Below are 14,019 nucleotides of genomic sequence, written 5' to 3'. Positions count from 1 at the left end.
TGCATTTAGCAGTTAGCAGTTAGATTTGTTTTGTTCAGACATAGCTGATAGGGCCATGTCCCACTTTATAAGGTAAATATTTTAGTTAATGTCATGGCTTAACCCAGCAGGCAGTTAAATACCACACAGTCATTTGCTCACTCCCCCCAGTGGTATGGGGGAGGGAATTGAAAAAAAGGTAAAACTCATGGGTTGAGTTTAAGGGGACAATTTAAGAGGACAGAGAAAGAATGGAAAATAATAGTAACGATGAAAGCATATGCAAAACAAGTGATGCACAAGGCAATCACTCACCACTCGCTGACTGATGCCCAGCCAGTTCCCATGCAGCCTCTGCACCCTCAGCCAACACACACACACACACACACACCTTTTTTGTGCAGAATGACATCGTATAGTACAGAACATCTGTTTGGACCATTTGGGTCAGCTGCCTTGGTTGTGTCCCCTCCCAGCTTCCCTTGTTCCTCCAGCCTCCTCAGTGGCAGGGCAGCACGAAAAGCACTGCTCAGCAACAACTAAAACATCAGCATGTTATCAACATTATTCTAAATCCAAAACATGGCACTATACCAGCTACTAGGAGGAAAATTAACTCTATCCCAGCTGAAACCAGGACAGTTAAATACCTTTGTAATAGCTGTGAAAACTTTTTCCAGGATAGCATTGGGTTGAGCTTTCTGTGGTCCGTTGGCTTGGACTTTAAGGCCTAAGGCACATGGTTTAGCAATGAACCTGTGAGAAACAGAAGAGTGAAAAAAGAAAACAAGTGAAATCCTTCAGTTATTTACTTCATTACTGTTATCAATGACATGTGGTAAATATGCAAACATTATAACCCTGCCAACAAAAACAATACTTAGCCTTACAGCTCAAAAGCAAGCTCATACAGGTGATTACATTGCAAAATCAGTAACACCACTTTGAAGGATGAAAGGAACTCTGTGGAGCACATGAAACGGAGGATTTTCTTTCATGTTGTGAAAAAAAGGATAGAACAAAAGCATGAGAGGAATGCCTCCTAGAGAAGCACCAACTGATGAAAAGAGCATCTTGCGAAGATCAGGAGCACATAATACTCTCCTCCAAATAGAACCTTTTTAATTAATCATTTTCCAGAGTAGCTATTGCCTCAGGACTTGTTTTGCACAGTGGAAATTCAAGTAAAGTCCTTATACGCAGCAAGCACTGAAGCTGCCCAGTCAATACAATTTTTTAAACCATAAAGTTTAAACAGCGTTGAGCCACGCCTCAAAGGCTTTGCTCTTCCTCCAGACTGTTCTGCTAAAATACAAAGCTGTCACAGATCCAAACACCAATCCATAAATTCATCCAGTTTATAAACTGGGTATCTCTGACACATTTTAGACATGAATTACATAACTTGCATTAAATACACTCAAAGATGACCCACTCAACTCATTAAAAACTAAATTATTTGTAACTATGAGTCCAACTCTGGAATCCCCATGAAAGGCACAAAGACTGTATAGGAATCATGTTCTTATATGAACAGTATGAACTTCCGTCCTCTTTGAACTATGTAACTTCTTGATTTCACTTAAAACACTTCAATTTCTTAGACTTCGTTTGCCAGCAGGGACCAAAACTCAGTAGTTTAGTAGTTCCACATTCATCCAGCTGAATGACCACAAGCTTTTAAAAATGATGGTACTCTTAGCCACGTGCAAGTCCCATTTTAAGCACTGGTTTGAGCTGCAACTGTTTCTGCTATGTTTAAGACAGCACAGCTGATTAAAGAGAATTAAGTCCTAAGCAATGCTACAGTGGTTAAAGAAATTGCATTGGTAAAGAAAGATGGGTTATGCCATATCACCTTGTTTTCCTTGGCTTTCCAAGGAAAGGTTCTTGATACATTGATACTATTCCCACATGAAAGCCAATCCTGTAGCCTGAGATAATTTTGGTGACCACTTGCGAGGGGGGTGGGAAGCCATATATCCAAAGACACATGCAGTGTATCAGTGAACTCACTCTTTGAACCTTGTATATGTTATAAGAGAAAATAAATAAACAAACAAACTTTAGTACACTCTGTAAAAGCTTGGTCACAATCTGGATTGGCTGCAGATTGCAACCATACTGCTAGCTCCTTAGCCTCAACCAAATCAATGGCACTGCATCAGGTGTAAATTCCTTGTTTTATGGTTAAGAGCTTTGATGATACCAGTTTCACTGCTGAGCTGACGCAGAAAGTCCAGTTTTCTGCTCATGAAACAGAAGCATATAAGCTCTGTACATGTTACATGTAAATACGCTGTAATCTAGGTACACTGGAAACTTGTGTATTACTCAAAAGATAAGGTGACAGAAGGAGCGAGAATTATAGTCTCCAGTTCAACACAAACTTGCAAAGTCAGTCTCCTCTCAAGTAAGACTTGATTTGCGTTCCAAATTTGTCAACCTATTGTTGGTTGTTTGTTTGGGGGGTGTGGCTTTTTGGTTGTTTTGTTCAGGGTTTTTTGGGGGTTTATTGGTTGGGTTGGTTGGTTCCGGCCCCCCACCCACCCAAATACATCTTTCAACTTCTGTTTTGCTTTTTTCCTTCTGCTGAGTGAAGAAATGAGATAGCCATGATACATCTCCAATAGAAAGGCAGTTCCCTAAACATACTAATTTAAATGGAAAAAAAATTGATTTGGTAAAGACAAAAGCAGGTTAAGAAGTCGCAGCTAGAAAAATTCCACAAGGAACAATTCCAACAAGCTTCATGCTGAGCTGATCTTCATTTAAATCTAAGCAAACCAGCTGGGTTTGCTTAAATGCCATTCTTAAAATGACATGTCTTGCTAATAAACAGCCTAGATAAATCCAGAACAGAGATACAGTGTTTGCCTAGATTTTAAAAAGAGAATCGTAATATTGATGTTATACCCATTGCCTAAAACAAAACACATTTTCTGCTTCAAACTGGTATTTTCTAAACAGGAATACAGATTTTTCTTCCTTTGCTGCTCATGTTTTTCTCACACACTGAAGGAATGGGCATGTGACCCGAACCAGAGCTTGTCCACAAGGACAGCAAAGCACAGCAAGGATGTGTGCAGAGTACACAGCTGCAAGACAGAGGATGATCTTGGCCAGCTATGTCTGGGAGAACGGGATAGGGAAAGTTTAAAAAAAAAAAAAACCCACAAAGGTCTCTTTCCTGATATGCTCTTGTGGTCTTTCTCTGCTTTTGAAAAAGGCTTTAAAAAAAATCCCCTCAAGGGATTGTTAATAACTAGTAGGTCACTTAAGGGAAATAAAGCCATTTTAACAGAAACATTTTATATGCCTCCAATATTGAGCAGGTCTGACGACCGGTTCAAGTGTGCACGAGCCACATCCATGTGATTGCCTTTGGTGCAAATGGTAAAAATGAAAAGATATTTTTAACTTTTGATACAAAACCTAAACATATTCAAGCTATACTCTGCAGTACAGACATTGTTTTTTTAAGGTTGAAATAGAATTTTAAACTAGAACTTAACCAATAGGATCCCAAATGTCACACGAGACGCCATAAAATGCATCATTAACATAATTCTCACTGATAGTTTTCCATAACAATTTAAATAGATTCATAAGTAAACAAAACAGAATTAATGTTTGATTCATGTACAAACTATGAGCATTTTGCCAAATGCTACACTTAAAAGCACTACTCATTTTTTCCTTTTCTGCTAATGCTGTGGGATTTAGTTCCCCAAGCAGTCTTACTGAAACCCATGGGACTATTTATTGCATAAGGTACTGCAATTAAGAGGGAAGAACTATTGTGAAAGAGTAAGGAGAGCAGAACTGAGTATATTGGCAGCTTTTCCCTTTAAAGCATGTAAGTCTGAACAAATGTCACACTAGTATCTCATTTTCAATGGATTCCAGTACAGCTGAATTGAAAGCTGGCATTCCGTTACAGAGAAATTAAAAGACAAGCACTTTTTGCTGAATGCAGCCCCATCTATTCTGGATCTAGAAATGAAAGACCAACATAAACATGGGAATTAAATTCAGAATTCAAGAACCTTTTTATAGGCAGCTTCCTCATTCACTATCTAAAGCCACAGTTAAAACCAAAACCAAACCAAAAGCCCACAGCAAGACAGTTCAAACAACATGGGTACTGCAGAGCATCTGAGTGGAAAGCACTCACCCTTTGCAGGCCCATAAACACCGTACCATCTGCCTGAAGACAACAAGCGCTTCTGAGTGTCCCGTACCCCTTGAAGGCAGGCGCTGGTTTGCATTTTGGATCCTGTCTGTTTTTCTCAAATTGATTATTTACAACAGCGACAGGAGGGCCTCATACTTCATCTCAAACTCAGAGTTCAGTTTTTCTCTACCAAAGAGTCAAAACACTTTTTGCAAAATGACCCCCCACCTCCCCTAGAGCATAAAAAGAAGCACCATTTCACCAGAAGTATGTAAATTTGATCAAGAACAAGTACCATTTTGGGTTTCCCACCTGCCCTTTAACAAATGCCAACTAGACAAAGTCAGATGCAATTACAACAGATGAATAAGTAGAAAAAGGAGAAGTAAAAACAAAACAAGCAACTAAAAATTAACTTTGCCCTGGTGGAGGAAGGTAAAAGTCAGTTGGGCACTACTTGCTCTTTGCAATGACCACAGCGCTGCATAGAGGGAGACAAGGATTCCACCTGGCCATCAACCCCAGGGGAAACAAAACCCAAACCCACAGACTCCTCATAAGCCATCCCCACTGCTCCACACTAGACATCTAATTCATGACGTTCATAAAATTACATCTTAAAAATATGCTGGTTCCACTTTCTGGGCACTCCACACCCTGTAAAGTTTCTCTTTAGACATACGAACAGGTCCAATTCACAATGAGCACAAACCATCCTGGGCACATCATCTGGAAATGTAATTGCAGGATCACTGATAAACTAACCTCTAATAAAAGAGTAAGTAAAATGCCTCTGCTGACTCAGAGCTCTTTCTGTTCTCCTTTACTGGCTAGTTGAGCCTCACTAATTAATCAACATGTAACCCTTTCAGTTTACTGCTTTTCATCATGACAAATTACATAATTTTAATCCCAGCATTAACTAGAAATGTCAGTGTTGACCCTCATAATCCCTGATGGCTGATGTTCATTAGCACTAGCAAAGCCTGCATTTAATAAATATATTTTTTTGAAGTATCACATGGAGGAGGAAGAAGAAAAAAGTGAAAGGATAAATTTTTTGTGCGTGATTCTCTGGATTTTGCTACATACCAAACAGCCCTAAATCCTGTCAGAAACTAATATATAGCAACTCTTTAAGTCACCTGGGGCACTGGAAATATGCCTGTAGGGCCCTCCTACAGCACGTGAATTTAGTGTTTCCATACCAGCAGGTCATTTGCCATTTCTGAGCTGACCACAGTGGCTGCCCTTTAGCAAATCCATGGTTAACGGTTTCTCAGCAGCTTTGAAGATGCTCAAATCACCACAGAGCCCACAAAAGCTAACAGGGATTACAGGTTTTTTAAACAGCCTAAAAGGTCTGCAAGGATTAAGCCTGTCCAAACAGGCACACCCCACCCCCCCACCCCCCAAAAAAAAAAAAGCTAACAGGGCTAATGAATATTTGATTCATGTAATTAAATATGCTTTTTTAAAAAATGTATGGGGACATATAAAGAAAATATTAAATGGATCGCCCTAAACTTTCAATTTAATATTAGTCTTTAAAAAATTGACAGTGTTAGCTGGCAAGTGATAAACATTAACCAGTTCAAAGGAGGTCTGGATTCCTTCCCATGCCCTTTGAAGTGATAAAATTGTAGTGATTTGCAATGCTTGTCAAGTGTTTCAGCTCTATTTAGAAACTCACTTCATTTCTCCAGAATTCTCTCTAGAACAAGACAGCAAGAATCCAGAAACTGAAAACCATAAACCTTTCTCCATTTTTACTGGGGTAAATAAGCAAAAGAAAGAAAGAAAACCAACCCCCACAAAACTCCCAAACATCACCACAACTCTCTCCCAAACTCAAACCCAAGCTGACAAGAAAGGGGCCCAGGAATGCGGAAGCAATAGACTGAATGAACAACAACAGCCTGCTGTAGGGTTTTTTCACAGGAGGATAATCTGATCCTTCATTTTACTATACTGTCCTAATATAATCTGCAATAAAAGCTATTGAACTCATGTCCAATTATCTTTACAAAAGGATAAGGACAAGATTATCCATTCAAAAGAACCTAAATCAAGACTAGGTTCTTTGATGTAGAAGGGTGTTTTACACTCCTCCATTTAAAACTGGCATACCTAAATAATTACCATTACCTGAAATAAGTCACCATCATGAGGAACGGAGTTGCCTTGCAGCTTGTCTTACTAGGGCCCAAACACAGGAATAACTGCCAGCAAAATGAGCTTAGATTTATTTTTTTTAGTTTATGGACTTTCCCTTTCAGATTTAATAAGGTGTCCTGCCATTCACATGCAATATGTTTTAAATGTTGTTACATGCCAAGAAGGTTTCTGAAATCTGTTAAATTTTTAATTTAAAACTTTCAAACTATGTGCACTGAGATAAGTGACCTCTCTGTTCCTTGACTTTCAAAACCTCTACTTCCAATTGCAAGCAAAGACTGAATTTGTTTCCGTTTCTGACCTATTACTGTAATTTCTTAGTTTTGCATCAACCTTCCTGTTCCTCCTGAGTCTTGTTAAAGTGATGACTTTTTCTACCTAGATGTAACACATTTTAATGGCTAACAGGTTCTGTAAAATCATCTTCTTGCAAATTTGAAAACCTTTTTCCCTTGATGTGTTTCAAGCACAGAAAGCTTCTTTCCTCACTTAACTTTGTTTTGTGGCTAACTTCAATATCCCACTCGCAAATTTTCATCAGTGCAAGGAAGAAAAGCTAAGCTAGTACACATTTCACGCTTTTTAAAAAAAATGTTTGTTGATCACAGCTTGTACCATTCCCTTTTGTCCTTCATCTTTGTCAAAAGTAGGTCATATTACAGACCAACAGACAGGACTAATGGACTCTTAATGCAGCCCAAAATTTAAGGAGGCCATCCATCCCCTGGGAAGGTATCTCAGCCTGGCATAAAGCATCTGCACTAAATCACACTGGAAACTTGTTCCTACATGATCTGTGCTAATGGATTAAAAATTTCATGAAGCCATCAGGCAGAACCCTGGCTACAAAGTCCCCATGAACACTGAGAATCTGCGTTTTTGCTTTAGCCTTTCACATCCACAAAGACATTTGAGTTAACTGCTTGCTGATGGACAATGAGCGTTTGAATCTCCCTTCTCTGTGCTGAGGATTCATCTACATGGAGAAATTTGAGAAAACTACAGTAAACATGAAGCGTGCAGAGCATCTCTGAGTCATCTCCAAGTATAACAAACCCTAGTTTGAGCTAAGTGGTATACTCTGATTACACATACAGCACCTCTGTGAACCTGGTAAAAAACTCTCACCTGGACACAGGCATAGTTCAGGTGGTGCTTCCATAAGAGACTGCTCAGGTTGCTAACACCAGCCAACTGTGAGCTCCATAACAAAAAACCCAAACATGCAAGCTATTCCTGCAAATTAAGTATGAAACAGAGATTTGATAAACATACCAGTGTATTTACAAATACCAGGGACAGCAGTTATAACCAGCAAAAATTCCTCTCTGTGCTAAAGAGGTGCCCAGATCTGTTTTGAAGAGTCTGTCTCCCTTTTTGAAAGATTGATGCAGAAAATTTTCCCAGCTCACCTACTTTATGCTCTCTAAACACAGACTGTTCCAGGGATTTAAAATTACAATTGTCTAACTTGTTGGACATTGCTTGCTGGTTTTAAACAGAAAAAAAATCTGTATTTGCTCTAACTACAAGGATCACTGAAAGCAGGAGAGGCTTGTTTCTGAGCAGATGCTCAACAGATTTACTGCCATGACACACAAAAACAATTGCTGAATTTGTTTTGTTATTTTGGTATAGCTGACCTACTTAATTCAGAAGTTACTTGCATTAGTAATAATAATAATAAAATCCAAAACAGAAAAATCTTAACAGTCCTAGGACAAATTCAGTAGGTAAGCAGGGTAGTCACTTCAGTATACCTATCCCAGCACTGATTTTGGCTTTATGCTACCCAACACTTTCTGCTACAGAAGGCCCACCAGGATACAGCGTCTGAAGTACAGGCAGGTGTCTTAACCCAGTTAACCTCATCCAATAGCTATAAAGGAAAGTTAACCTCACTAAAATTTGTTGGCTGTGCTGGGAAATAGATCACAACTCCCACAACAAAACCTTTCAAAGGTAAGAACCTTCCTGCTCAAGCAAGAACCCCAGCACATGTTTTTGTACATCAGCAAGAGCCTTCTGCTGCTGAGCATTATGAGTGCTGCCCCAGAGGGAAGCATGCAAGAGAGCTGAGGGCTAACCCTTTCAGAGGGGACCTATTCCAAACCCTGTAGAAATGACTTCTGAAGAGCACATGTATGCATCTGCCTTTCATCTGAGAGGTCCGATGCTTTTCCTTCTCTTCTTGTTAGAGATGCATCAGCCGTTACTTCCACACCAGCATCATTATCCCATACCTCCCATCAAGTTATACAAACTAAACACCATACTGTGGAATCCACAGGTGTTTAAAAAATAAAAGCTAAGCAGCTTGTGAGAGAGCTCAGCTTATTGAATCAGCAAGTTTTTGCCTTTCTTTAGCTCAAATTATTAGACACCATTTAGACTCACTAGAGGGGGGAAAAGAATGCTGGAAAATCAATACTTTGGAGTGGTTTTTGTTTGGTTTTGGGTTCCCCCCCCCAAGATTTTGAAAGCTTCTTTCTTAATGTTTTGACCTGAGAAACCTTCCCAACAAGTATATATGTTTTTGACCTCAGCATTTCTACAAAGTATTTTAAGTTTCACTGAAGGGATTTAAGGCTCTAAAAAAACAAAACCAACCAACTAAAAAAAAAAAAACCAAACAAAAAACCTACACATCAATCACCAATGTCCTGCTACTTCTGAAACACAGCTGGGAAGTTATCTGAAATCCTTCCTAACAAAGGCCATTGCTCATCCCTCATTACAAAAATCAAAGTACACGTCAAGCCAGCAGTAGAAAATGCATCTATTACAGTACTTGGGCCTCAGGGAGTGCGGCTGGCAGCAGCCTGCAGTGCCCCTGGGGGCTGGTGGAACTAATGGTGTGGAACAAGCAACTGCTCATCCAAAATAAGGAAGCATAATCCAATACTTTGTAAGTGCAGGTATTTGCTAGGATCTAGCATGGGCGAGTCCTAGAAGCCAGAGGTGGCAGAAGCTGATGCATCACTACACATGGCCTCTATCAGGCTTGCTCCATCGGCCAGATACCCCCCTCTGGAATATCAGATGCTTGTACTCAAGTACCGCCACAGCCTCTGTAACACTACAGCACCACTCCCATTCATTTTTCTGCCTTTTAACAGAAAAGATTCTTTCCTTTAATATGTCAAAGATGGATATAAAAGGCAGGCTAAAGAATAGTCTATACCTGTAACACTTGATGCAATAGGAGTACTGGCACATACACATATTAGCTGTCTAAAACTGCTCCATCTCCGCTTGCAAGAGCGATGCTTCACCTTCAAAAAGCTCTTCGTAATTTTTCAGCTAGGAAGCAAAGTGCCCTACAAATTCAGCATATTGTCCTAGCAAAACAGTATTCAGCCTCAAGTGTTTTTCATACTTTGGATGCTATGGAAGTGAAAAATGGTTTTATAGAGATCCGTTTTAGAGAAGAAAACTCGGTCACAGTAATCTGCTTGGGGGCAGTAAGGGACTCAAGGGCTTCCATCCAAGAGTACTTTCCCATAATAGAAAGTTTCGCTTTACTCAACAGTCTATGAAAGGCAGCAGAGATTAAAAAAGGATTTAGTAGCTGCATTTCAGCTTGCAGGCTTACCGATTAGTGCAGTGCTAACACGCACCATGTTAAGTAAATAAAACAAATTACCATCATCACTCAACAGCATAACTGACCCATACCTTTCAATTACTGTAAAACAGTTTCTTTTTTTGCAGGTGGAGTTCTCACATTTATATTGCCCTGCTCTTTTTTTTTTTTTTTTTTTTTGACTGAACATACATTTCTAGAAGTCACATCTCCCCACTGTGCAACATCAAAAATACCCCTTCTTCCCAAGATTTTGTTCCAATCACAAAAACGATGACCAGTAACATGTTTGGCTTGAGCTACCTTTGCACGCCTGCTAGGTCCCATCACAAGCTGCAGGCTGGACCCCGCTCATCATGGCCCTGATTCCAGCCCCTGTTCACAAACACTGTCAAACTTTTGCCTCACTGATCTGGCAAACCTACTTAATCCTTTCTCTTACGAGTGGAAAGGTTAGGGAAGAGTCTATCTCAAGCTGTAGGTTAGTTCATAACACAACCAACTGGAACAGAGGGTGTTCAGCCACTGATATAGGAACACCCCAGAGCAGCCTCTACCAGCAGTGCTCCAGTTGCTTATCCAGTTAATAAGTTACTAAGAAAATGGGACACAAACCTAGGCCAACAGCTTACAAACAGAAGTAGCCATGTTTTCCAAACATGGAAGTTTTTTTTTTAATTTCTCTTTTTATATATGCGTGCATAAAGCTATAAGTATCTCAGTTTCTCCTGAAACTCCATGAGACCAAAGAGCTGAAGTGGGGAGGAACAGCAGGCTTTCTCCAGAATAGCAACAAGAACTGCACAAATGTAGACAAAGGTCACAAATAAATAATTTTTCATCCAACTGTCTAATGCTTTCTTTCTTTGTAATGTCTAAAAATAAAGAGTTTAGTCACTGTAACTTTCCAAGTGTGGAAGAAGCAGAGGGAGAAGGGAATGGAAGAGGAGATGCACTCCATTCTGCCCACCTCACTCACAGTGTCCCCTCTCAGCTGCCCTCCACCAGCATCATCAAGGCTGTAGAAGGTATGGATGATACAGTACTGAAGGTATCACACTCAACCTTTTTTACAGAGAGTAAAATCAGAATATATAAATCAGGGTCAGCAGTAAAAATCAGGTCTCCAAAATTCTAGCCCACTGCTAAAGGTCAGTGGAGATAAAAATATTCTCCCAACTTTCAGGAAGCTGCGGATCAGGGACTTTCTAGACCAAAAAAAGGCATATTTGCACGCAGCAGTCACCAAGGAACTGCCTCTCCCTCCCAAACTCCACTAGTAGCTCACTGAGCCCATGCAAACTTTCAACACCCTGTTGCAGAGCTCCCCAGTGTAAATTCAGGCTGTGTGAAGACAGCCATCCCCTTCTGTTTTGAACTTGTCACCTGCCAGTTTTATTTCTGGTTCTTTACTTCTTGCACTGGGTAAAAACAAACAGTCTATCTCAATGCATCCTTTCCATGCCACTCCTGACCCTACAGATTTGTCTCCTACTCCCTTCTGCCACCTCCTAAAACACAGAGCTGATACGTACCGCCATTTCAGCAAGTCTGGGATAACCGAAGAGAATAGCCAGCCGTAAAACATCTACATATGAAAAAACATATGGCCCAAATGGGATCAAATGCTGGACAGAGAAAAGGGCAGGAAGAAAGCATCTACAGAAAGGAAAGATCAACAATTTGATTTTTAAATCGCAGTAGGGCACCCTAATACAGTGACTGTGTTTTAACCCACCACTAGGCCCTGCAGCATTACTTCATCTTTTACTTTGGTCACATTTTCAATATGTGAGGAAAGAACAAAAAAAAAAATAATTGTGAGCAATACCTGTGCCTACATTAAAGCTGTAGCCAAGTCATACCATCCACTGGCCTCTTGGCACATACACATACTCTTAATACAACTCTCCTTCATCCACCAAGGCAGCTTCCAAGATGCATGAAGAAGCTGCAGTTATCTGCCACTTGGATACAACCCAAAAGTTGCTAAGTGGCTCAGAGCAACTGTCTAAAGAAGTAAAAGCCTCAGCAATCATTTTGATAAATAACATAACTCTGCCCACTAGAAAGCCAATGCTACTCCTCCAGGTTCCTCTGTGGTAGTTCTTGGCCTCATCATTAACTGATAGCTCATCTCATCAATGTCCTCTTATATTCTAATTTATTTTCCTTACTCTGATCTGATTACTACCAGGAGGCAAAATAATGACGGATGTAGTTAAAAATCCCTAGTGATCACTCTAACTACAATCAGTCCATCTGATATTATTACAAAAGACTGTAGCAAGTCACAGAACAGAACTGGACAGTTCATCTATGCCTTCCTGTAAAATATTAAAAGGTATCTGAAATGTTGAGAAATTATGTTGCTCACCTAGAACAGGAACTCATTAAGTTATGTCAGCTTAGCATGCATTTTTTGAAAGCAGGGAAGACAGAAGATGCTTTATATTCAATGGAACATTTAAAAAAATATTTAAGCCCTCAAAAACATTTCAGTGCTTGTCTGGCTCAAGGACAGCAGTCACTCCCTGCTGCCTTCCTCCACAGGTTCTGCAACGAGTCCCTGAGCAGGCACAGGTGCTGCAAGACCAGCAATGCCTGAACCTCTGCCTGTCTGCTACTAGTGTGCATCTGCATGTGAGCAAATGACCCGGCCTGGCTGCACAATTTATAGGCATGCTCTGTTCCTGAACATTGTCACCACGCTACCTGGAAAAGGCATAAACTTCAGGTCTTGAAAGAAGAGCACACACCACGAAGTATTTAAATATTTGTAAGCTTCCCCTTTGTCCTCCTGGGAGTTTGACTCCTCCACTGCGGGTGGGCTGTCATGGCACATGACAGAGGATTTGAATACGTGCCTCACTCTGACAAACCAGTACCTCTGGTGCAAATCCTATTTCTCCCTACATCAGGAGGTAGGACGTGTTTTTCAGAGACTTTCCTGCTCTGAGATGAAAGCTCATGGATACCTCACAGTAGGATGGTTGTATTTCTGTAAGTATTTGAAATAGGGATCATTTGTTTGACTTGGAGGTTAAGCTTTCATTCTAAGAGCTAGGTCACAAAATCATCAAACCTTTTGAGGGAACTCCAGAATTTTCATCCTGGCTGGCAGGTATTAGTCACACAAGATGATCACAATGGTATTCATTCACTATATTTTTCATATATGTGTGTGAGCACATGTATATATGTCTACACTCATACAGAAACACACATACATATATAAAGCAGATATAATGGCATATATATTTATATATGTGCATGTTATATATGTGCGTGCATACACAAACTTCAGCATATTGTCTGACTACTCAACAAGTATTATAACCTTATTTCTTTCAACCTTTGCACAAAATCAGAACAAAACCCTGGTTTTAACCAGTACAAAAATCTAGTTCCGCAGTTCATTTCTATTTAGCTTCCAATACATAAAGATAACAAATACATACAGATATTTCTTAAACCTGTTTCGGAAGAAGCATGCAGCCAAACTACACAATAAATTGTTTTTGCCTATTTTATTCTTGAATTGAGATTACTTAAGAAGATAAGGACAGTTCAAAATGCACAGCTGGAGTTTCCAGCTGGATCCAACTAAGCCAGGACAGGCTCCCCCGAGCTGTCCCCACCTGCCTGGGCATGGCACCCTGAGCAGGGCCAGCCACCCAAACCACTCCGGCTTCCTCACCCACACTTGTCCCATCCTACCACCTTTACTGCAGCCACAGAAGCAGCATATCAGGGCTTCGAGAAACTGAAGACTATCCCTGCCTACCTCCCCAGAAAAGCATCGAGTTTTCAGCTGGATCAGTGACCTGATTGAATTCACTCCATTGGCACAGCATCACTAAACTAAGACATAAGCAAACCTGAGTGTGAACTATCTAGAAGATCAAGTTAAGCCATCACAGGACCACATTCAGATCCTGGTTTGGAAATCTGACTGTAGTATTTCTTAAAAAGTATTCTGTCCTGAGAAGAGGGATTTTAAAAAGTGTATTAGGGTACTTAACATTCAAAAGAATTATTATGAATTAGTTATTCTGGAAGAAGTGTTTCAGCAAAAGATTTGTAAAAATACCTATAT

General features: G+C 40.1%; 1 protein-coding gene across 2 annotated transcripts in view; it reads right to left on the bottom strand.

Annotated features, from left to right (window-relative positions):
* CERS6 (ceramide synthase 6) overlaps nt 1-14,019 on the bottom strand; it is a 128,522-nt gene that overhangs the window by 88,856 nt on the left and 25,647 nt on the right. For both annotated transcript variants that reach the window (XM_064451517.1, XM_064451516.1), the window contains exon 2: nt 630-735. In XM_064451517.1, coding sequence (XP_064307587.1) covers nt 630-735 — 106 coding nt within the window. The remainder of the gene's footprint in view (nt 1-629; nt 736-14,019) is intronic.

The sequence above is a fragment of the Phalacrocorax carbo genome, chromosome 5 (assembly GCF_963921805.1).
Source record: "Phalacrocorax carbo chromosome 5, bPhaCar2.1, whole genome shotgun sequence".
NCBI lineage: Eukaryota > Metazoa > Chordata > Aves > Suliformes > Phalacrocoracidae > Phalacrocorax > Phalacrocorax carbo.
This window is presented reverse-complemented; position numbering and strand designations above follow the sequence as displayed.